The 25,747-nt window shown below is 46.6% G+C and overlaps 1 protein-coding gene across 3 annotated transcripts in view; it reads left to right on the plus strand.

The window, feature by feature from the left end:
• LOC115098212 (ras-related protein Rab-1A-like) overlaps positions 1–25,747 on the plus strand; it is a 139,310-nt gene that overhangs the window by 46,668 nt on the left and 66,895 nt on the right. For all 3 annotated transcript variants that reach the window (XM_029614650.1, XM_029614648.1, XM_029614649.1), the window contains exon 6: positions 9,668–9,715. In XM_029614650.1, the coding sequence (XP_029470510.1) occupies positions 9,668–9,715 (48 nt within the window). The remainder of the gene's footprint in view (positions 1–9,667; positions 9,716–25,747) is intronic.

Here is a 25,747-nt window from a genome sequence, read left to right on the forward strand (position 1 = left end):
TTATTTGGGTTATTATCGAACGCTTTTCAAAAATGGCCCATTTCGTTCCACTACAGAGTCTCCCCTCAGCTCCTGAACTGGCAAAACTCTTCCTAAACAATGTATTCCACTTACACGGATTACGCAGAGAGATCGTTTCAGATCGTGGACCGCAATTCGCTGCCAAATACTGGAAGTCCCTTTGTAAAAGGTTTGATATTACCTTGAATCTGACATCAGCCTACCACCCTCAAGTGAATGGCCAAGCCAAGAGGACAAATTGCTCCCTGAAGACATTCTTAAGATCCTACGCCAATGATCAGCAGGATAACTGGACTGACCTCTTGCCTTGGGCCGAGTTATCCCACAATACCCATGTCGCCTCTGCTACTGACATCTCACCCTTCTCAGTAGTATTCGGTTGCCAGCCATGCCTGCCTTTACCAGTGCCGCTTTCCATGCCCTTGCCTCCTGCCCAGTCTAAGGCACAGACGATTCGCCGTCTTTGGAACCAGGTCAAGAAGAGACTGGGTCAGGCTGCCGAGAAAGCCAAATGCTTCACGGACGTTCATCGTCGCACCGCACCCCTGTTCCGTCCCGGCCAGAAAGTCTGGCTGAGCACTAAACACATCAGACTATGTCTTCCTTCACATCGACTGGCTCCCAGGTTCATCGGACCGTTCCCGATCATCCAATGCATATGAGTGGTTACCTACCAGCTGCAACTTCCCGCCTCCATGGGAATCCACAACACATTTCACATATTCCTATTGAAGCCATTAGTCTTGTCCTGGCCCTCTTGAAGGCCTCCTAATCCTACACAACTTGCTGCTGAACCTGAGGACATCCTCCAAGTAAAAGAGGTCCTGGATGTCTGGTGCCATAGAGGCCATTGGGAGTACCTCCTGTCATGGGAGGGCTTCTGGCTGGAGGAGAACTCCTGGGAGCCCTCCCACCACATCTATGACAAGGACCTCCTCGCTGAGTTCCACTGGACCCATCCTGAGAAGCCCAGGCCGGTAAGGGGGAGGCCTAGAAGGGGGGGTACTGTTGCGCATCCCGGCCGCATTGTTGCCATGACCAGGCCTGCTCACCTGGCCCGCCCGTCTACCAGCTCCTCTCTCAATCCCAGCGCTGCTCTTCTGCGGCATCCACGAGCATCCCCAGGCCCATCGGGGCCTTCCACCTCGTGGCGCTTCTCGTGCCGGGGCTCGGAGTCCTCCTCAGCGTTGGCATCTGCCCCACCCCCTTGCCCGCACGCGCGGAGCTCTCCCGACTTTAAAGGGCCAAGTACGGGAAACTCACAGGCGGCGCCTGATTCTGACGTCAACTGAGCCCTCTATAAATAGCAGGGCTCAGCCACTAGCTCATGGCCTTGGCAATCGAGTCGTAAACTCCGGTGTATTCTAGTTTGCCTGTTCCAGCGACTCCTGTTCCTTTGTCTCTCCATTCCATTCGGACTGATCTCAAGGTACTGACTTCTGCCTGTCCACTGACCACATCTGACCGCTGCCTGGAACTGACCTCTGCTTGTCCACTGACCATGTCTGACCGCTGCCTGGAACTTGACCTTTGCCTGACTACGCCCGGACTGACTACAGGTAGAGACCCCTGCTTCGGCTGACCATTCTGGATTGATACTCTGGCCTTGATCCTCGCTATCAACTCAGACACTCTATTCTGGCCTCCTGCAACCTCTGGACATTCTTGCTTGGACATTGACCGCACACCCTTGTTCATGGTGGGCCCTCCCCTGCGCTTCCTCTCTAGGAGACCCTGCGAGGCCCACCTAAGACCAGGCGGCCCGGGTTCCCAAGGGCTCAACCTGTGGAAACTCTGGGTTGCTATTGGCGAAGCTTCAGCTAGCCTCTGTCTCCTCCTGTGCTCCGCCTCCTGGTGGCAGGCGCTCTCTGGGTCCGACCAGAGGGCCGTTCCAATCCTGCACCAGGCCAAGGGTCCACCTCCAGCACAACAAGCAGTGAGTAAACAAAGCTGTTGAACCCCATTCCATCCATGCAAATCAGTTGGGGCCACCCTACAAGTCTGCTTAGCAGAACACCTCACCTTAATCACACATGTAGAACACAGACAGATACTCACCAAATACAAGATGAAGTGATAATAAAGTATAAATAGAAACATGCAGACAAAAACTGAACTTGAAACCACAACAAGACAACCTGTATGGAATGGAAAACAAATATTCCTCACTAAACATCAAATAATATCATCAAGAAATATAAAGCATCAGTCATCAAAACAGCTGATGAAAAGAGCATCCACTGATTACAAACATATAACATTGTTTTTTTAATTTCCCAAACATTGATAAAATATTTCAAAATAGCAGACACAGCAAACACTCAATTAAAATTAAAGCTAAAATAAATCGCCTGCTCTCCATATCTGGGAACTTTTAGATTCCAGTCAACCTGAGATTGTCATGGATAAGTAAGGGGTGGGAGATATGCACAGCTTTGTTCTCTCTCTAACACACATGTTCATTCTCACACAAACTCTCTTATATTCTCTCTCTCACACATGCTCACTAGATCACAATCTGTCTCTCGTACATGCTCACTGGCTCACATGCTCTCTCTTACAGACATGCTCACTGTGTCACACACTCATGCTCTTGTTCACAGACATGCTCACTGGTTCACTTTCTCTCTCATATTCATGCTCACACACAAGCTCACTGACTCATTCGCTCTCTTTTATACTCACACAAATGCCCACTGGCTTAAATAGTCCTCTTGCTCAAACATATTGTTATGCTTAGGCTTGTGAACCCTTGGGCCGACGGGAGGATGGTGTACCTTAGGAGGACGATCCGTAGGTTCTCCCATCGGGTGGCGAGGCAGAACAGAAGATGCGACCAGCTGACCCTCGGCACTGGAGACTGAGGCGACTGTGGAAGCAGATGAAGAGTCGTGACGTCAAGGAGAAGAACAGAGTCTTCGCCTCTGGAAGTCCGCGGTCCCCCCAGGAGGAGCCCGTAGGGACCCGAACTGCTGGGACTTAGGTGGACCTTTGAGAGGTCAAAGTGTCGAGAGTTCGGTGCAAGGGCTAACTGGAGCTTCACCCCTGGAAGCCCGCGGTCCCCCGGGCCGCTGGGACTTAGGTGGGCCCTTGAAGACGATGGTCCAGAAGAAGTCCGAGGTCACGTGCCAGAGGGTCGTCGCTTACCAGTCCGAGGTCGTATACCAAGAGATCACCACTTGCCAGTCCGAAGTCACACACCAGGAATCACCACTTGCCAGTCCGAAGTCACACACCAGGAATCACCGTTAGCCGATCCAAAGTCAGGAACCAGGAACACCAAGACAAGACAGGAACAAGGATCCGAAGTACAAGAACTCACCAAAGCAAGCAGACCTAACTATGTGGGACGTTGCCAAGTCAAGGAATGGGCAGAGGAAGCTTCCCTTTATACTTCCTCTACTCTGGCCCATTAGAAACAGCTGTGAGTAGTTAAGGGGCCTGGCCCCTTTAAATCTATGGAGGAGGCACGGCCTCGCGCCTAAAGATGGTGGCGGCCATCTTGGATTTCCTCCGTGGAGGAAAGACTGCAGAACACCGCGAGGGAGGAGCAGAGACGGCTCCCCACCCGGCGGCCAGACCGGGGACCTGCGCTGGAGTGACGGGCACCGGCCCAGGTGTATACTAGGAGCTGCCGCGGCGGGTCGCCACCGTGGGTGAGGTAGGGGGCTGCGCCCGTGGCCGTCCACGGGCGCAGAACACAACAATACTCCCCTCTTTAGGGCACCTCCCCGGAGGCCTGGGTTTAGTCGGATGGTCTCTGTGGAATTGCTCAAGCAAGCTCCGGTCTAAGATTTGGCCAATGGCTCCCAGGTGTTTTCCTCGGGACCGAACCCCTCCCACGCTAACAGGTACTCCCATTTCTTCCTATGCTTTCTCACGTCCAAGACCTCTCGGACTTGATAGGTGAGGTCATTTTCGGAGGCAATAGGTTGGGGAGTCGGAGGCGTGCTGGAAGGCCATGATAACACCAGAGGCTTCAAGAAGGAAACATGGAACGTGTTGTGTATCTTGAGGGAAGGCGGAAGACTGAGCTGATACGAGACGGCACCAACCTGTCAAATGATGGGAAACGGCCCAATAAATCGCGGGGCCAGTCGCACTGATGGCAGCTTCAGGTGGATGAACTGTGTGCTCAGCCATACCTTTTGGCCCGGCCTGAGGGGCGGATATGGTCTTCTTCGCTGATCGGCATACCTTTTTGCTGCCTGACTGGCTTTGATCAGCGCACGTCGTGTGGAGATCCACAGGCAGTGTAACTCGTCTGCAGAGAGTTGGGCTACCGGGGACGTAACCGAAATGGGAACTGGCAGCGGCGGGCGTGGCTGCTTCCCATACACTATCTGAATTGGCGAGGATCCGGTAGCTGTGGAGAGATGAGAATTGAGTGCAAATTCTGCCCAGGGTAGCAGGCTAGCCCAATCATCCTGTTTCTCGTTGACGTAAATACGGAGAAAATGCTTTAAGGTTTGGTTCGTTCTCTTCGCAAGACCATTGGTCTGCGATTGGTAAGCAGATGTATAGTCCAAGGTAACGTCGAACTTTTGGCAGAGGGCCCTCCAAAACCTGGCAGTGAATTGAGGCCCTCGATCCGAAAGGATACTTCTTGGTAGGCCATGTAGCCTGAAGATGTGCTGGACGAACAGCTGGGCCAGCTGTGGTGCGTATGGCAATCCTGGGAGTGGCACAAAGTGTGCCATTTTACTAAACCAGTTGACGACCACCCATATGACCGTGTTGCCACTGGATAATGGCAGATCGACCACAAAGTCGGTCGCCAAATGGGTCCATGGTTCCGAGGGTGCAGGTAAAGGCTGAAGCAAGCCTGGGGTCGAACCGGGGATCCTCTTATGGCGAGCACATGACTGGGAGGACTCTACGTAAGCTCGGACATCTTTATTGACCTTCGGCCACCAGTAGTATCTGCGCAGGGTCTGTAAGGTCCAGGATTGCCCTGGATGGCCAGAGCAACGGGAGTCATGAGCCCACGCCAGGACTTGTTTCCGCAGGTGTGGCGGTACCAGAGTTTTCCCAGGAGGGATGGTTGTGGTGGCGGCCAGTAGGACCCGTGATGGCTCGATGATAAACTGAGGGTCATCAGGGTTCTCGGTGGTCTTGAAAACTCGTGACAAGGCATCTGCCTTGAGATTCTTCCCAGTAGGGCGATAGCGCAGGACAAAGTTGAAACGGGTGAAAATAACGCCCAACGTGCCTGTCAAGGATTGAGTCGATGCAGGTACTCAAGGTTTTTATGGTCTGTGTAGACCGTAAACTGGTGTTGTGCCCCCTCTAGCCAAGGGCGTCACTCTTCTAAGGCTACTTTTATAGCTAAGAGTTCCTTGTTGCCTATGGCGTAGTTCCGTTCTGCCGGAGAGAACTGGCGGGAGAGGAAGGCACACGGGCTTAACTTATGACTTTCAGAAGTCTGGCTCAAAACGGCCCCTACGCCTTCTGAGGACGCGTCCACTTCGATGACAATTGGCCGCTGCGGATCTGGATGCCGAAGGCATGGTTGTTGTAGAAATGCCTCCTTGAGGCGACGAAAGGCGGCCTCCACTCCCGGAGGCCAGTTCTTGGGATCCGCGCCTTTCTGGGTCAGGGCTGTCATCGGGGCAACGATGGTCGCATAGTGAGGTATGAATGATCGGTAATAATTAGCGAAGCCCAGGAACCATTGAAGTGCCTTTAATCCGGACGGCTGTGGCCATTCCCGAATGGTCTTCAGCTTCTGGGGGTCCATACGGAAACCCTCGCTGGAGACGATGTACCCCAGGAAGGGAAGGGACTCCTGCTCAAAAAGGCACTTTTCAAGTTTCGCATAGAGTCTGTCTTCTCGGAGTCGTTGCAATACTTGGACGACGAATGTTAGGAATTATTAGGAAGGGAATGGTTAATAGAACGGAAAATGTCATAATGCCTCTATATCGCTCCATGGTGAGACCACACCTTGAATACTGTGTACAATTCTGGTCACCGCATCTCAAAAAAGATATAGTTGCGATGGAGAAGGTACATAGAAGGGCAACCAAAATGATAAAGGGGATGGAACAGCTTCCCTATGAGGATAGGCTGAAGAGATTAGGGCTGTTCAGCTTGGAGAAGAGACGGCTGAGGGGGGATATGATAGAGGTCTTTAAGATCATTCACTTTCGAATAATAGAAGGACTAGGGGGCATTCTATGAAGTTAGCAAGTAGCACATTTAAGACTAATCGGAGAAAATTCTTTTTCACTCAACGCACAATAAAGCTCTGGAATTTGTTGCCAGAGGATGTGGTTAGTGCAGTTAGTGTAGCTGGGTTCAAAAAAGGTTTGGATAAGTTCTTGGAGGAGAAGTCCATTAATGGCTATTAATCAATTTTACTTAGGGAATAGCCACTGCTATTAATTGCATCAGTAGCATGGGATCTTCTTAGTGTTTGGGTAATTGCCAGGTTCTTGTGGCCTGGTTTTGGCCTCTGTTGGAAACAGGATGCTGGGCTTGATGGACCCTTGGTCTGACCCAGCATGGCAATTTCTTATGTTCTTATGTTCTTACGTGCTGACGATGAGTGGCCAGAGAGTCCAAGAATATCAAAATGTTGTCCAGGTACACTACCATGCACTGATATAAGAGATCACGGAGTATCTCGTTCATAGTATTCTGGAACACCGCCGGAGCATTACAGAGCCCGAACGGCATCACTAAATACTCATAGTGGCCGTCTCAGGTGTTGAAGGCCGTCTTCCATTCATCACCCTCCTTGATACGGATCAGGTTGTAAGCCCCTCGGAAATACAACTTGGAGAAGATCCTCGCACCTTGCAGCCGATCGAAGAGCTCGGAGATGAGGGGCAAGGGGTAACGGTCCTTGACCTTTATAGCATTCAGGCCCCAGTAGTCAATGCAAGGGCGAAGGCTTCCGTCCTTCTTTCCGACGAAGAAGAACCCAGCCCCTGCTGGGGACGGTAATTTCCGAATGAAGCCCCTCTCCAGGTTTTCTTTGATGTACTCTGTCATGGCCTGCGTCTCCGCAGGCGAGAGGGCATAGGTGCATCCGCTAGGAGGCTCAGTGCCAGGGAGGAGGTTGATGGCGCAATTGAACGATCGATGAGGAAGAAGTATCTTGGCCTTTTGCTTTGAAAAAACCTCTGCATACGAGGCATAGGGGACCGGCAGGCCCTGAAGACTGGTGGAGGCAATGGAACAGGAAACTGGAGTCACTGATTGGAAGCAATTGCCATGACAATTCGGCCCCCAGCGAGATAGCTGCAATACTTCCAGTTAAACTGAGGAGCGTGCTCCTGAAGCCAGGGAAGGCCCAGGACGAGCGGATGTATGGAGTATTCCAACACATAGAATGGCATCTGTTCCCGATGAAGGATCCCAACCCTCAACTGGCCCCTTTAAATCTATGGAGGAGGTGCGGCCTCGCGCCTAAAGTTGGCGGTGGCCATCTTGGATTTTCTCCGCGGAGGAAAGATTGCAGAACGCCGCGAGGGAGGAGCAGGGACGGCTCCCCACCCGGCGGCCAGACCGGGGACCTGTGCCGGAGCGCCGGGCACCGGCCCAGGGGTATACTAGGAGCTGCCGTGGCGGGTTGCCACCACGGGTGAGTTAGGGGGCTACGCCCATGGCCGTCCACGGACGCGGAACACAACACATATGCTCATTGGCTCATTCGTTCTGTCTAGCTCACAAGCATGCTCTAGTAACCACAACAAGCCCGACTGTATTATGGAGTGCAACAATGGAAAAACAGAAACATAATCACGAAATATCAAGCATTAAAATCAAGAGATATAAGACATCATTCATAATATTAAAATCATGAAAAGAATGAATATATCAAAGCAGCTGACAAACATAGAAGGCCCAATATTCAAAGCGCGTTCAGCACTACTTAGCCGGAGAAGTAAGACTTATATGATTAAGTAGTGGCTGCTGAATAATCGCTTACATTTAGCGACTGCTGCTTAGCCACATAAGTCCCTTATATGGATAAAACGTTAGCTGCATAAGTTGTGGGCAGGCAGTGGGTAGAGCAACTTAGCCGTATAACTTATGCAACTAAGTAGCAATATTCTGTCTTAGCCGTATAAGTTTACCAGCTACGTTAGACGGTTATAACTGATTCAGCTAAGTATAAATATATATATGCATATATTCAGCAATAAGGCCAGGCTGCTGCTGAATATACCATGTAATTTAGTTGGATAAGTTATATCCAGCCAAGTTACCTAAATGGCCATCTTTCAATATTGGGCCCCTAATGATTTAAAAAGTCACATATATTTGTTCTAATATTTCCCAAACACCAATAAAATATTTCAAAACAGCAGACTTATGAAATAACACCCCAAAATGTAAAATAAAAAAAATAATTAAATAATTAAAAAATCTCCAGCTCTCCATACTATTAAATAAATAAATTCCTGGCATCTTTTGATTTTCCAGAGATTGTTGTGAAGAAGGCCACACAATCTATTTTCTCTCTCTCTCTCTCCTTCACACACACAGGCACTCTCTTTCTCATACACATGCAGGCTCTCACGCACACATGCATATTCTCTCTGTCATACATACATACAGGCTCTCTCTCTCTCTCTCATGGACACATGCAGGCTCTCACTCTCTCATGCACAAATGCAGGTATTCTCATACAAACATGTAGGCGTGCGCTCTCTCATACACATGCAAGCACTCACTCTCATTCACATATTCAGGCACTTTCTCTTATACCAGATGCTTCCTGTTGCTGAGCCTGTAGGCCTTTCTTTGGGCCAAGACCTCCCTTGGCCCAGGGGAGGTCTCGGTGGGGCTGTGCAGCCCAAGGGAGGTGTCAGTAGGGCCATGATGAATCCCAACCCATTGTGGCCCGAGGGAAATGTCAGTGCGGCCAGAGGGAGGTCTCTGCACGGCCCAAGGGAGGTCTTGGCCCAAAGAAAGGCCTACAGGCTCAGCAACAGGAAGCATCTGGTATAAGAGAAAGCGCCTGAATATGTGAATGAGAGTGAGTGCCTGCATGTGTATGAGAGAGAGCGCGCCTGCATGTTTGTATGAGATATAAATTTAAGAACTGGGCAACAATTGGCCAGTGGGGTTTTTTTGCACATATTTTTCCTATCATAGGGCTGGATTCATCTTTCTTCGCAGAATGATGAATTCCCCTGCGAAAGGCCGCATCTGTTCACACCGCGGCGGTGCGATTTTGGCGGCCGCAGTGGGGCCAGCTGCAGACTTTCGCACAAATAGCGACACCGTAAAAGGTGTTGTTATTCGCCGGCGATAATGTTCCTCACATTATCGCCGGCAGTGGTGCCGCGGCCAACTCCTCCCAACTCCCTGCCCCGACTCCTCCCCTCCCCGCCCCGACTCTGCCCCTCCAGCTAATTTACATCCTATCGCATGCCAAAAGGCCCTTTTGGCATGCGATAGGGCCTTATCACGTGCGATAAGGCCCTAACGATCACGATAATTCTTTAGTAAATAAGCCCCGTAGTTTACTTTTGTGAGATCCAGTTGCTAAAGGGTGTAAGAGCTCTTACAATACTCATGAAGTGCGTGCGGTGTTTATGCTGTATCTGTTCTATGGGTGGGAACTTTTTACTAAATGAGAGATCTCATCCCATCGTTTCCTCCTCTCTTTTCTTTTCTCTCCTCCTAGCGTGAGAGGTTGAAAAATGTGGAGCGGATTTGCTGTTTATTACGAAAGGTTAGTCACCTCTGTGTGCCTAAAGACACTTTATTGAGCTGACAGTCTGTGCGTCTCGCCAAAATCTGTACTATGAGTGATAAGAGAAAAACACAGAGATGAGAAATAACAACAATATCCCTGGGTTCTGGTGCTGGTCCATGCTGTACTTTTTGTCTGTTTGCCAGAGTAACTTTTTTAAGATTTTGAAAATAAATTGGGAGCTGTTGCATAAACAAAACATCTAGAAGATAAGTTATTACATTTTCAATATTTTTTGTAATAGGGTCCAAATTATTGGTCTCCCTGAGGAAGCCAAAGTTAGGTGAAACCAAGGACCTTTGAAGGAGAAATTTATGATAAATTTGACTAATGAGGGATCATTTACTATTTATGAATTATTTGTGGTTATTTGAGGAACACTGTTGTTGTTGGAAGTCACAATATGGGTGGTTTTTCTGTTAACCATGATTAAAATTGTGGTTGCCTCTTTCATCTGTTAAGGTTTAAGCTTATGACTTGGCTTTTTCACACAAAAATGAATAATAATTTTGTAAATGTGGATTGTCATCCCATGGTGAATAATAATTGGTTCTTTATGTTTAGCTTATGATCTTTTTTCATGTTTTATATTTATGGCCTTGTGGCAGGATGCAACCTAATTTGCTGCTCTATCTGCTGTTTCATCTGTTTTCCCCCAGGATTAAATAGTTTTTCCTGCTCATTATTTTGGCTTTGGGAAATGTGCATCTGTTATGGGTTTTTGTAGTTTCTCAGGAGTGAAAGGGCCTACTGACGGGACACATCACACAAGGCAGTTTAGGGGACATCTAAGGGCTCCGCAATCACACCACGCTCACCCTTCAGGGACAATAACCACAAATTGATCCCAGACAATTGGTTTTATTGTATGGCTTGGGTATGATAATAATGCAATAATGATATATATATATATATCTATATATATATATATAGGTCGCAGGAACAAAAATAACAATAATAATAATGTAAGTTAACATAACCCTTACATGACAAAGTTCTTACTGCAAAAGGGGTCCAGCAGCATACATCTCTACTCTTCTTTTTATCTTCTTGAATCAGTCTTTTATGCACGTAATAAGGAGAGGTAACCTTACCTTTCTACCAGCGGAGAGCAATTGTGTGGGCATTTGCAAGCAGAAAGCAATTATGCAAGCCGTGGGGGATATGTAGGGATCTTCGCTTTCAGTTTTTATTTTATTTTGCCTGGGAATGTCAATGCTAGAACAAAAATGAAATCCGTGGAAAAATTGCTTTTCAAATGATTTCTCTCCTGTGTGTTATATCAAAGTCATTTTTCCACTGACATCTTTTGTTATAAGATTGGAATTCCCAGACAATATAAAATAAAAATTAAAAACGAAGGTCCCTAGGGATATGTAAGCAGAAAGCAATTGTTTGGGGGGGATTAGGTGGCAGGGTCAGTTCTCTGTGTCCCTGCACATTTTTAAGTTAACTCGTTCTGAGCTGGCCAGACCCAGAACCAGTTCTCTATATGCCTCTGTATATTCTGTCTGGGGTGACTTTGAGTTTGTCAGGCAAACTAATCTCATTACAGCATCTCTGACATTTCTGAATTTTGCATAGCGCAGGAGGAAATGTATTTTTGTTTCTTTTTCTGAGGTGTTCCACTGCAGGGGTTTCCAGTTCAATTTTTGTCTGCATATTTCTGCATTTGCTGAGCGTCTGGGTGTATTCTGACTATGTGACCGAGTGAGGGATTCTGCTAGCGTGTAGTTTCCTGTGTAGGAATTTGTATCCACTGGGGCTAAACAGCAGGTTGGAATCAGGGCCTGACCCCTCAAGATAGGAGAGCCAGCTGGCCCCAGCTTCTGGGAGTTGCTGCCACTCGAGCAGCAGCTTGGAGTGTTGATGCCCTGCCCCCTGACAAGGCGCATTGTCACCCCTGGGCCTAGTGCCCCGGGCAGTAATCAGCCATCTGGAGTAGTGCTCTCTCTCTCTCTCTCTCTGCCTTTCTCAGATTCAGGAATTTTTCTTGGCCTGATAATTTATGCATGTGTTGTCAAAGTAATACATGACGTGGTCTTTCCATCTCTACTCTGCTGCCCTCAGAATGAGAGGGAAGGGGGGAATGGAAGAGACTGAGATGAAGCAAAAGAGGAAATATGCCAGGGAAGAGGGGGAGGGGAATGAAACACTGCAGGTGTGAGTGCTCCACTCTAGCAGGAGGAAATCTGCATAATTGGCTACTCATTTGCATCTCATTAGTCAGGACCAGAGATTAGTTCTGCTCCGAGAATGTATCCATGCTCCTTCCCTATCCATCTATGTCCATCTCTCTCACCCTCCATTCTTCCTCTTTATCCCCTCTTTCACCTCCCTCCCTCCTTGTCCATCCTTTGTTTCCTCACTTCTCTCTCCTTGCTTCATCTAGTCCCTCCTTCTCCTCTCCCTCCTCCATCCCTTTCTCCCTCTCCTCTCTTCATCTTGCCCATCCTTCTTCTCTTGTCCCTGTTCATCATCTTTTCTCTCCTCCCTTCCCCTCTTATTCACTCACCAGTAGGAGCGGGATGTGAGTCAGGTCTTTTCCTGTGACCAGCAGCCACTGTCAATTAAGTAAATATAGATACAAAAATAGATCCGCACAGGTCAGGAAGGAATTTATCATGTCTCCACTCTGCAAGAGGAAGCTCTTGGTTACTGGCACGCATGAGAGGTTCAGAGGAGACCTGCCTCCCTCTCTCAGTCAGGCTGCAATCAGGATGTGTATGGTTTTTGTAAGGGAGACCTACATTTCTCTCAGACTGGAATCAGTGTGTGTGCAGTGTGTAAGGGAGACCTGCCCTTTCCTCAGGCTGGACGTGTTGTGTGCAGTATTGAAGGAAACATGTCTTTTGCTTGGGCTGGACGCAATGTCTGTGGTGTTGAAGGAGACCTGCTCACAGTTTCGCATCATATAATCTGAGGTGTGTTTGTCACGTGGGCCATGGAAGGGGCAGGTCCTGCGGCCTCTGGCCGGTGATGCCATTCTCCTCTCTGAATGTGAGCGCCTTCCCTTTGCAGGCAGTCGGGGCTCCTGGCAGCATTTAGCTCTCACTTCCACTTTCATTGCATTTTCCTCATCCTCTCTGTTTCCTTTTGATGCTTTCCAATAAATGGAACATTGGAAAGAATTATGTAAACTGGATCGAACAGTCCATAGGCACAATAACACTCCACAAAAGGGATGGAAATTCACCAAATTTGGCATGCAGAAAGAAAACTTGAATATCTCAGATAGAAATATAGAAATGAGGGCAGAAAAGGACCAATGATCCATCCAGTCTGCCCAGCAAGCTGCTGGGCCGTGCAGGTTACTCCTTATGTATCAGTCAGTGCTGCTTGAAAACTAAAAATGTCTGTCAGTCAATATTTTCAGAGAAACGAGCCTCCAAAAAAATCCCTACTGCTTTCTCTGGAAAACTTTTAGAGTTGTAGAATGCTGACCAGTGCTCCATTCCAAAAGTATCCCTCCAACACCCTACCAGGACTTTGTCACAGAGCAATGCAGGCAGCCACTATTTCTCATCCCATCTCCTTTCCCCTCAGAGAGACCCACAGTGCACCCAGCTAGTACACAGGTTTACACGCAGTTGGCCGCGTGTTTTGGACACTCTAGACTAGCACTCGATGCAATAAGGAGATTAACACGTCCAAAACACGCGTCCAACCGCGTGTAAACCTGTGCACTAGGCTTGGTGCACTTTATGGTACAGTTGACAGCACCCATCACATGTAAATTCCATGCAGATGATGCTATTAGCTATTACCCCAACCAACCCCCCAATGCAGGAAAGCGCTGGGAGCCCAAGGCACACTTTTTAACACGAAAAATTTAACACCAGCCCCAGAGGTGGAGTAAAGTAATTTTGCGAGTCCATGGCTCATGAGAAATCAAAAATATATGATCCTCTGTGTTACGATGAGTGTGTCCTTCTACCTAATATCATTGTGACACTTTAATTTACTGCTTGCGATGGAGAAAAAATGTTTATTGGGTTAATATAAGACACTCCACAACCCCAGCAAAATAACAAAAAAATTGGCTTGAAGAAGCGGGATAAAAAAAATGCACACTTGTATTGCGCACCCATTGCAATTGAGCAGACGCACGATTCTCCCCAGCGCATCCTTTTTTACGCAGCCCCTCATTTAAATACTGCATCAGGCGTCCGGGGGATGTGGCTGCGCGCTGTTAGGAAAACCAGCACTCAGTATGAGCACCTGTATTCAGCGAACGTCTCATTGCATCAGCCCCTGTGAGATTAGTAACAGATAGAAACCTTCCTGGCCTTAGTCCCTCTCAGACTTGTGGCTTCAGAGCAGAAAAGGCACTTAAAGGAAAAAGTAGAGAAGTTAAGCTGGAGATGACTGTAGGAGAGAGGGATGCTGCTGGGAAGCTGAGCTGCGGCTTTGGAAGGACCTGTTGATGTATATACTGACGGAGACTTTCTATTATGTGCTTCCATTGTATGGCCTTATGGATGGGGACTCAGGCGGAAAGGTAATGATTAGAGTAAGCAATGATGTCCTTGGGAGATGGGACAAGAATATTCCTTGTTACAGTATTCCCACTGGGAGTAATATGCCTTCTCTAAATATTATGGGGTACTCTCTGCTTGTAGCTACACCATCATTCTGACTCCTGTTGGTTTACACTTTGAGGTTAAAATTCACACACGGTTTATTATTGCAGAGTGAAAGTAAATTCTGAAGCTCAGGCTGTGCAATTCCTTTAGCTAATGGTAGGAGAGAGCTAAAATCATTGTCACTGCTAGTTAGGGATGGATGAGTACATACTCGCCGCCTCCTCTGCCCTGTTTCCCCACCATAAATTATAACTCCATGGTTTAAAGATATGTGCTTTTTTGAGAAAAATAGAATAAAACTGTGATGGACATTTCCTGGAATACAAATTGAAATCCTCCTCTGTCACCCACACTTATGGGCAAATTACTTTATTATCCCATACTTCATCTAATCCTCAGCTCTGTTACTGTTTTTCTCTGTGTGAACCAGTGGTAGGGGTACCAATTAGCTCCAGATTTTCAGAACAGTCCTGGTTTTACCATATTGCATGCAGGAACTTGTAGTTTCGATTTTTTTTTTTTTTTAAAGAATGCATATATAAATCAGAACTACAGGTCCCTGCATGCAATGGGGTAAAGGTTCTACTCTTAACTGCAGGCATAGAGGTTTCTACTCTCAATAGAAGGCATGGAGGTAACCTGAATGGAGCAGCAATTACTATCCTTAGCAGAAGGAATGGGGTAACCTACTTGAAAAGGCAGTTCCAACCCTTAACAGAAGGCATGGGGATAACCTGCATGGAGTGGAAGTTGCAACCATAAGCAGTTTGCTGGGCAGTTTGAATGGACCATTTCTTCTTAATCTGCCTTCATTACTATGTTACTATATGTTATAGTTTTCCTTTTCTTAAAAAATGCATAAGTAAATCAAAACTACAAGTCCCTGCATGCAATGGCATAAAACCAGGATTGGATCAACCTGTCCTGAAAATCTGGACCAGTCAGCAACCCCACCCTGGGGAGAGTCACTTTATCTCCCTGTGCCTTGGTTTACCCAGCTTTATACAATTATTAATTTTATTTCATCCAACCTTGTCCCTTTTAGAAATGTTCCTACAGTGTGGCTGCAAAGATAATTTGCTTCCAGGCTACACCCCCCCCCCCACCCCCCCAAAATGGCTGCATGCTTCTGATATTATATGTAATAAATGATGGCAGGTAAAGATCAAAATGGCTTATCTAGGCTGCCCAGTTGAGATTCAACCTCTTTTGGTAGGTGTGCATATAAAATTCCCAAATGCAACCCATGTCCCCCTTGGGTCTTTCAGTCTCTCAACTCTCTTCTTGTATCTGCCTCAAGTATGGCCAAAATCTATCACGGTGTTCGCATCCCATGATGCAATTGTACTGCTGCTCCATACAGGTTACTCTGATGTGGATAAATTTGGTCTTACCTGTTCATTTCCTTTTCTTAAATCCTGCTAGACCAATCCAGACACATGGGTCCTTACCACTCACAAGCAGGCGGAGACAGAAGACGTATCTCCCCCAGTGGCATCACCCAGTACACAGGATGGTGTGGCATAGGCAAAGACCAGCATCCTATGTCAAAGCAATAGAAGCAAAAATGCCCCTAAATTACTAATAAACTTTATAAATCTGAAAGCTAGGAGAAAAACTGTAAGATAAATCTTCTTCCCCAAAACCCAAATGGGGGAACAAGGAGAAAGGAAGACGTAAAAAAAAGAAAATAAAGATGTTGCTTGGGATCTCCCCATAGGAAGCGAGTGAGAACTTCTGTAAGAAACAAGACCTACGTCCAAGGATAACAGCAGCCGTTGACGTCCCGGGAGAATGGGTTTGCAAGCAAGTAGCTATAGACTTTCAGGACGTGTTCTCCTTTTAAACATGCATCTATGTGTATTCACACCCTGTCACCCTCGTGAGTCTCTCTACTGGGCCACATACCCCAGAGGTGGCTGCATGCTTCTGACATTAAATTGCATTTGGCGGGTGAGACAAACCTGAATCCCTCTGTGCTTCTCCCAGTTTCTGGAAAAAGGAATCCAGTGCAGTGAGGAGGGAGACTGGATAACTCGAGATGCATGTTCTCGAATGTTCTTTCCCTTTCAGAAATTTCTCCGGCACCTGCTCGCCCCCATGACCATTCTGCCACTTTGTCTCTTTCTCTGGAAGTGCTCTGCCTTGCCATGGGGTGGCAGCGACACAAAGCACAGGCTGATGGTGAGGCTGTGAGGGCCCTTTTCTTCACACCTCCTCTGCCGTGCAACTAAAAGCTTCCATCAGCAGCTCGCCCACTCACTCCCCGCCAGCTCTGAATAATAGAAGTCAGCAGTAATGTACAGTCTGCTGATTCTAACCCAAAGGAAAAATGAGAGTAAGAGATCGAGAGGAAACAGAGAGGGACAGAGAAAAGAGCACATGAGATGGACAGGTACACAGTGATGGAGGAATAGTAAGACAGTATCCATGTTGTATACATGCTGTACATGTTGTATTCATGCTGTACACGTATCAGCAGGAGAACTGCATGGGGCTCTGATAAAGATGCACCATTCAGCTGTTCATGCTGCATTCATGCTTGACCTGCAGGGGAGGGGGACATCTGATGATAATCAGCACAGCAGCACCCCTGCTTTTCTTGGATTCACATGCTGGGAGCTGCTGAGCAGGAGAAGCTTCCAAACTCTTCACAAAAAAAGATCTCCTATAAGGCTCCTTGCCTGCCTTCATCCTGTGATTTTAATGTTAACTTTTTCACTGTCTCTGCTTAACTAAGCCCAGATCCCTTTTAAGACTGATGGATGAGTTATAAATTTTTCAAATTTATAACTCACCTCTCCCCAGGGGCTACAAGCTGGCATCCAGAAAATCAATCATCAACACTGTAACACAAAAATTTACTTCACAGAATCTAAAATAAAAATTATTCTCATAAAATATTATTACAAAATGCAAATAAGGGTTTGTTGAACCTACAAATTGCCACAAAAAAAGCATTAATGTCCTAGACATCATGATGGCAAGACAGATAAGATTTATCTGAACCTAAAAATTAATCGGAAGAGGGCATCAGTACCATGATCATGAATTTGATCTAATCTTAACTCTATTGTGTTACTCAGAGCACCCTGTTGATGGTGTGTTCAGGGAGGATTGCACCAGGAATTAGAAATGGGAGAGAGGGGATAGGAAGAAACATGGACCATCTTTCAAACCTGGAACACATAGAAAAGTGCAAACTTTCTTACTAACTCATGTGGGGGTGGGGAAAGAGGAGGGAGGATGGGTTAGGGATGATACAGGGTGGCCCATGGAAATGTAGCCCGCCTTTCACTTTTCTCTGTATTCCAGGTTTGAAAGATGGTCCATGTTTTTTCAAATTTTGAAATCATGTTTATTTATTTATTTATTTATTTTATTTATTTAACATTTTTTTATGTATCGCAGTTGACGTCTTCATTTGATAGATGAAGAAAAGTCTTTTTTATCCTGCTATTTTACTGGGTGCCTCTCGTTTCTTCCAATATACCGCTATCTCACACCATGCTGCTGTCAATATCTGTAGGACCAGCTTATCAGTATTTCTTGGCATTCCTTCCACTGAAGCAGAGAGTAAACATGTCCATGGGTTCTTATCCAATGAAAACTGAGTAATATCCAAAATAAATTGACATATTATGTCCCAGAGTGGAGCAATCCCAGGAATGTCCACCATGCATGCCCCATCATCCCCTTTCCCCCCAAAATTCCTCCAACATTGATCAGAAACATTAGGGAACATATTTTTTAATCATGCTAGAGTATAATACTATTTCAGATAGACTTTAAATACATTTTCTGCCAATTGGGTTGAGATAGATGTTTTAGCCATCCACTTTCTAATACCTACTCAAACCTCATCATCTATAGTACAATTAAGATCTTTCACCCAACCATTCTTGTGCTTAAGGAGGTCCTCCAGAGATCAATTCAACAGCTCATATATTTTAGAGATGATACCTTTAAGGCGTAAGCACTTCAGACAATAAATCTTGAGAATAGAGTTTCCCTTACCCATCCAATCTTTGCCACCTTCCGATGCATATAATTTCAAATTTGTATATATGCAAATTGATCCCCCTCCTCCAATTGGTACTTTTCTTTCAAATCAGAAAACATTGACATCCTTGAGGACCCAGGATTTGGCCCAATCTAGAAAGGCCAAGACTTTCCTATCATCTAAAACATATTCTCTGTGATCCAGCAGGAAAGTCTTTATTGTATCTAATTGTCATTAAATGGGTCTATTTCCTCCAAGAAACCAACTTGTCTCGTAAGGCGTCCCATACTGTAAGTGTCCATCTAGTAAACAGATTCCTTATGTATCTAGCAGAATGGTCACCCTTCATCTTCCAGAGAAGTGCATGTACTGGCATTCTCTCCACAATTTGTTGTTCAATGGTAACCCATTGTTTCCATCCAGATCCCCTAAACTATTCCAAGATCGCTCTAACCTGGGCCATCCTATAATATTCTTCTGTTTCTGGGATTCCTATCCCTTCCCTCTCCTTGGACAAAGATGGCATGTGTTTAGAAATCCTAGGGCACCTCTTCTTCAAAATAAATTCCAAACTCTTCCCCTGAATTATTTTCAACTCATCAGGGGCAATGGCAACTGGGAGAACTTGAAACAGATAATTTAATTGTGGTAACACGTTCATCTTTAAGGCTGCCAATCTTCCTAATCATGATAGATTTGTCTTGTCCCAGGTTTGAAGGTCCATTATTAATACATTCACTAAGGAAGAGTAATTTAACTGAACCAGTTTTTGTAAATCCCCAGTTATCTTCACCCCCAGATATTTAATATGTTGAGTCACCCATTTAAATGAGAAACATCCCTGTAGTCTCTTCGCAAGTTCAGTAGGCATGGATAAATTTAAAATCTTGGATTTACTCATATTGACCTTAACCCCAGCAACTCTCCCATATCGTGTAAGCTCTTCCACTAAAACCAGTAATGATATCAATGGATTAGACACAGTGAGTAGAGCATCATCTGCAAATAATGAAAATTTATAATTAACTGGCCAAATTTTGATCTCTTTGATTCTGCCTTATTTTATCTGCTTGTGGCTCCATTTATTTATGTATTTATTTTATTTATTAAAATTTATATACCGGTATTTGGTTAGGTACCATCATATCCATCATCAAAGTAAAGAGAAGCGGGGATAGTGGGTACCCCTGTCTGAAAATCCACCATTGACTTTGACTTTGATACAGGCCTGAGAGGCCTCGTTTATTTTCTGAATCCACTTGTTGAAGTGGTCATCCACCCCATTCTTCTCAAGCACCTTATACATGAAGCCCCATGTACCCTATCAAATGCCTTCCTGGCATAGTTAATAGGAGAGTCACCTGGTCTTAATTCTCCTGCAGCCCAAATTAGATTAAGTTCCTGTCTAATATGATGTATTCCTCCCCATTATAAAGCCTGACTGATCCTCATGAACCAGGCCAGGCATAACTCTCGCTAACCTGCTTGCTAGTACTTTAGCACAATTTTAATATCTATATTAAGCAAAGAGATAGATCTAGAGCAGTGGTCCCCAACCTTTTTTGCACCAGGGACCGGCTTCAAGCAAGACCATTTTTCTATGGCCCGGCGGGGCTTTGGTCATATGAGGCGGGGTTATGGAGGGGGTTGGATTTTAGTGGATACTTATCATTTAATTATGACATTTATAATGTGAATGTGACTCAACTCACCATAGGTTCAGCATGAGTGGGAGCACCGGGCTTGTTTCCCTTGTTTTCCAAACTTCACACCTCTCTCCTCCTCCTGACGCCTTCCCTCTCATGACCTCCCCTGGCTGTGAGCAAACCCCAGGAAGACACCCATTCATTCTCATACACAGACACACCCTCAGGCAGGCACCTATGCATTCACACACATACACCCCCAGGCAGACTCCCATTCATACACATGCATACAAGGCAGAGATCCCCTCTCTTTCTTTTGCCAGCAACCTCAGAGCCTCTCTCATTCCTCTGCTGTTGGGGAGGTGCTGATTGCTGCTACTGGCACTGAAGCCCATTCTGCTGCCTCCTCTGTGCAGGCCCCGTCGGCTTCCAGTTCCTCCATGCTGATCTCATACATTGTGAGATCCACATAGAGAAAGACTACTCTTGCACATTCCCAAAGATTACATGTGTCAATCAGTAAAAAGTAATTTATTTTTTTTACATTTGCTGTCTGATCTTAGTTTTCTAATCCGTTGGTCACAGGCTTTTTTTTTTTCCACCTTCCCTTTCTTATTTTTTTGCCAATTCCTTTTATATTGTCTTTTTTTCTATTTCTTTTCTCTCCATCTGTCTTCTTCCCTCAAACACACAGTCAGGTTCTCATTCTCACATGCTTTCTCTCTCACACACACACACACGCACACACACACAGGCTCTCACTCTCACATGCTCTCTCTCATACAATCATTCATACACACAGTCTCTCACTGGGACATGCTGTCTGGCTCTCACACACAGGCTCTTTCTCACTCCCACATGCTGTCTTGCTCAAGCACAGGCTCTCACTGTCACATGCTGTCTCTCTCACACACACAGAGGCTCTCACATGCTTTCTTTGCAAATATTCAGGTCTTCACTCCCACACACAGTCTCTCAACTCACTCTCACACACAATCTCTCAACTCAACTCATCTCATACACGCACACGTACACACTCAGCCTCTCTCTCACCTCTGGGCCTCTTCTTTACGGGTCGCCACAGGATGAGCTCTGCAGTGGCCCTGGTCTTCTTGGGCCGCGCTGCTCCTCTTCTGCACGCGACTGATGCTCCTCCTCCTTCCTGCCCGCGCGGCTCCGGCAACATTTTTCTTCCGGGGCCGCGCAGGCAGGAAGGAGGAGGAGCACCTGCACGTTTAGATGCGACCTTTTTCTTCGGGCCGTGGTGACGTGAGCTCCACCACGGCCCTGCTGATCTTCTTGCTGTGTGTATCCGGCACACAGCACAGCAGTAGTTCACCGCTTAGCCGCCAGTAGAATGAGGTCCACCAGCGGCCATTGGAGGCTCGGCACCCCCTAATGCTTGGCGCCTAGGCGATCGCCTAGTTCGCCTAGTGCTTCCACCGGCCCTGGGCAGCGGGCAGCATCCACCCCACAAAGTGTGCTCTGAGCCGCCGCAGAGCAGAGCACACTGTCAGTGTTTAGTGCTGGTCTGCGGCGGCGCCGCAGACCAGCAAAACGCCCCAATGGCCCAGTCCTGGTCCGCGGACCGGTGGTTGGGGACCCCTGATCTAGACTAGAGGACCCATAGTTCGTAGTGTCTCTACCTTTTTTCAATATAACTGTAATACTAGCCAATCTCATAGATGGGGGTAATGTCCCCTCCTCTAAAAGGCTATTGACAGGCCTCTTAAAGGTCCAGTGCGGTAACTGCTAAATTGCTTATAGAATTGTGTCGTATATCCATCTAGACCGGATAACTTATCCACTTTAAAGCTAGCAATAGCTATGTTCATTTCAAAATCGGAAATCTCCCTATTTAAAGCATTTTGTTGTTCCGCACTTAAACATGGAAGGTGCACCTCTGTTAAGTATGCTTCATATCCTCTCCCTTTATATTCCCTTCCTTTGAGTAAAGATTGCAATATATTTCCTTAAACCTCTGTAGTGTCTTATCCATATCATATACCATTTGTCCCTCATTTGTTTTAATCCCTTGTACCTGTGAGTGCATCACTCGTTTCCTTAGTTTAATAGCTAAGCATTTCGAAGCTTTCTTACCTTCTTTGAGATAGGTCTTTTTAACCTACATCATTTTACGATTAATGTGATTTAACATTAATGATTTTAACCATGCCCATATTTGTTCTACTTGGGCCCGTACTCATGGGGGACCTCTTACCTTATCTTTTTGTTCCAGTTTGAGAAGTAAATCCCTCAGTTGTTCTGATTGTTTTATTTTTTGTTTTCTATCTTAACAAGCACACATAATCAATTTGCCATTCATAACACATTTAAGCCCATCCCATTCTCATGAAGCAATAAATATTCTTGAATTTCCTGCTCGATGTTAGTACAAATTTCTTCATTTCGTAAGAGCTCAACATTTAACTCTCATTGTTTCTGTTACGGTTGAGCGGTGTTTGGGTGGATCGTTGGGTACTGTGGCAGATGACCACGGGGAGGAGCCCCGTGAGGAGCCCCAGTACTAGGCTAGACTCAGAACGCACAAACACACAGGCCGATAGAGTATAGTGCTCTCCGGCACTTTCGGGGGGGGGTTGGCCGCACGTTGTCAACGCGCTATTCTTACCCCTTATACAGTAAGGGGTAAGAGCGTGTCGAAAACGTGCGGCCAAACCCCCCCCCCCCCCCCGAAACTAATAGCACCCGCAACATGCAAATGTATGTTGATGGGCCTATTAGTTATTCCTGCGCCATACAGAAAGTAAAATGTGCAGCCAAGCTGCACATTTTACTTTCAGAAATTAACGCCTGCCGGCACCAGGAAAGTGTACAGAAAAGCAGAAAAAACTGCTTTTCTGTACACTCTCCGACTTAATATCATAGCGATATTAAGTCAGAGGCCCCAAAATTTAAAGAAAATTAAAAGTTAAAAAAAAAAAATTAAAAATCAGCCCGTGGCCTGCAGGTCGAAAGACGGACGCTCAATTTAGCCGGCGTCCATTTTCTGAACCCATGGCTGTCAGCGGGTTTGAGAACCGACGCCGGCAAAATTGAGCGTCGGCTGTCAAACCCGCTGACAGCTGCCGCTCCTGTCAAAAAGGAGGCGCTAGGGACGCGCTAGTGTCCCTAGCGCCTCCTTTTACCACGGACCCTCATTTAAATACTTGATCGCGCGCCCAGGAGAGTGGCCTGGGCACGTGTTGGGAGAGCGGGTGCTCGCCTCGGAGCGCCGGCTATCCCGCCGATTTTACTGTATCGGCCTGACAGTTCTTTATTATACAGCTTGAAGAGTAGCACCAGAGGTGGCAGTAATGAGGCAATCTGGTAGTTGCAGTCTCAGGGACCTCAGCAGAGGGAGCCCTTCTCACCCCGTTGGTATTGGAAGGTTCCAAAACAGGTTTCCCAGCAAGGAAGTACTGTGGATGAGATAGACTGAGAGTTAGAGAACTCACTAGGTGTTTGCTGTAGGTATGCGATTCCACCAGCTTATAGAAGAAAGTACAGGCACCGAGGCAGGGAGAGCAGGCCCTCGAGGAGCGAGTACCTGTTCCCTCTAAGGCACCTGAAATAAAGCAGAAGGCCCCCAAGGAGCGGGTACCCAGGTTAGCAGTTACCTCGTAGGGCAGAGAGAGAGCTTCCAGCGGCAGCACGGAAGCGGCAGAGTAGCGTAGACAGGAACGGATATGAGTCCAGATTCAAGTCCTTGCTAACTCAACGAGATAGCAAATTAGAATAGGTTATATATCCGGATGGCGTGACGATAGCAAGGGGGAACGCCCCCGAGGTTCGCACCAAGGTTGGAAATAAAGATGTGGGTGACGTGTGCGCACCCTAGTAGGTACCTGGGAGGAGCATGGCGGAAGGCTGTACCATAGCCGTTCCGGGGACGTCGGAGAGGTCGGCTTGGAGACGCGGTGGTAGCCATCTTTCCTAGGTAAGTGGGAGGAGCCGTGAATAAGGTGAGGCAAACGGGCCGAAGCCGTCTAACACCGACGGATGCAACAGTTTCCTTGGCTGAAAGCACATGAAATTCAAAAAATTCCACCCATACGAGCATATGATCCATTCAGATACGTGGGTCTAGTTTTCCTATTAGTGTCTGTGAACAAAAGAACATATCTATGTGAGAATAGGAAGCCTTTGGCACTGCTTAGAAGATATAATCTTTACTTGTTGGATTTAAAAGTCTCCAGTATCCACTCATCCTACCATATCTAACATCTGAAGCAGTTTCTTTCTGTGAGAACCTTGTGATTTGAGATCCCATCCACCTTTATTTTGCTCAAGACTTTTATAAACCATGTGAAAAGAGCTTAAGTCAATTCTTTGGGCAAGTGGAAGCCAGTGCAATGCATTAAAAATAGGCAGGATAAGATCATGGTAAGTGTGAGCCCTGAAATTAAATGAGCCACATCAATGTACACCATGTGGTCTCTTCTCAACCGGGATTTTGGAAGGCTGATTTAGAGAGAATTCCAGTAGTACAGGCACAATGTAATTAGCGCTTGGACCACTGTAAGATGATTTTATTTCTTATTAGCTCAGTCAGGGAATGCCTCTCTCCTTTCTCTGGATCTTCAGGGGCCACAAATGAGTAATTATCAGGTGATCAGTGATATATATTCACCAGAAGTTTGTGTACAGGCCAATTTCATATTTTGGTTAAATTTGCACTCATGTACCTTCATAAATTTACCCTCACATTCACACACATGCTTTTTCTCTATCTCACTCTTGCAGTGCACTTGGGTTGTCAACTGACTTCATTTCTGCTGGTGATGTTGATCCAGTCCTGTGTTTTCCCCCATTGCATTTCCCTAAGAAAACCCCAAGGACTAGTCTGGATTAGTATCAGCAGCAAAGATAATGACAATTGGCATCCACTGCTTGCACCCCCCTCCCCCACCGTAGACTGAGTGTGGTGACAAGGGGCTGAGGATGGGGACACAGCTGGTTTCCGCCCCAGCGCTGACTGAGAAGGTTAGTTGTAGGTTTGATTTGGGGGATGCTGGCACGATGTAATTTTCCTTGTCCATGTCTCTAGAGACTGGAAGGGAGGTAGCAATTCTTTGATGAGGCTCAGGGCATCATAATTACAGGCTGGTAGCTATATCCAGGGCAGCAGAGCTTAGCAGTGGGGGTGGGGAAGGGACACTAAGGAAGGCAGGCACCAGTTCTTTACTCTCAGTTAAATAAATAGATACCAGAACTATGTCTGCTAGTGCAAATGGAGACGCTGTAATGGGGTGTCTCATATATATACTGTAGAGAGACATGGTAACAGGGGTTTCCTCTTCTTACAAGTTGGCCAGTCCCCACAAGTGAGTTATGCATGCTTACCACTACCAGCAGAAGGAGAATGAGATCAACTGACTCAGTGATGTCACACTCATAGCCCTGCACTGACATCAGCCTGCCAGTATTCTCCATCTCCAGCAGATGGTGGACATGCATTCTGTGTTATAGACTGTGGCTTAGCTAGGCCAGATAATCAGGATGAGAGACCTGGGAGTGGCTTCTGCAGTGAAAGGATGATTTTCCCTTTCGCAGTTGAGCATGACCCAGTGGATTATTGTTCTCCTGTTAGGCTCCTGTGGTGATGGGCTTGGGCCCTTCTCTCACAATTGAGCTTACTTTACAAGAATGAACAGCAGCTCCTGAAGTGACAGAATTTCCTTACTCCTTCAGTAGAGCAGTTCATGAGTAATTTAATGCCTCTGTTTTCCTCCTAATGTAAAAAAAAAAAAAAGGCATGTGAGATGAGAGCAGC

Source organism: Rhinatrema bivittatum, chromosome 8 (genome assembly GCF_901001135.1).
Source record: "Rhinatrema bivittatum chromosome 8, aRhiBiv1.1, whole genome shotgun sequence".
Taxonomy (NCBI): Eukaryota; Metazoa; Chordata; class Amphibia; order Gymnophiona; family Rhinatrematidae; genus Rhinatrema; species Rhinatrema bivittatum.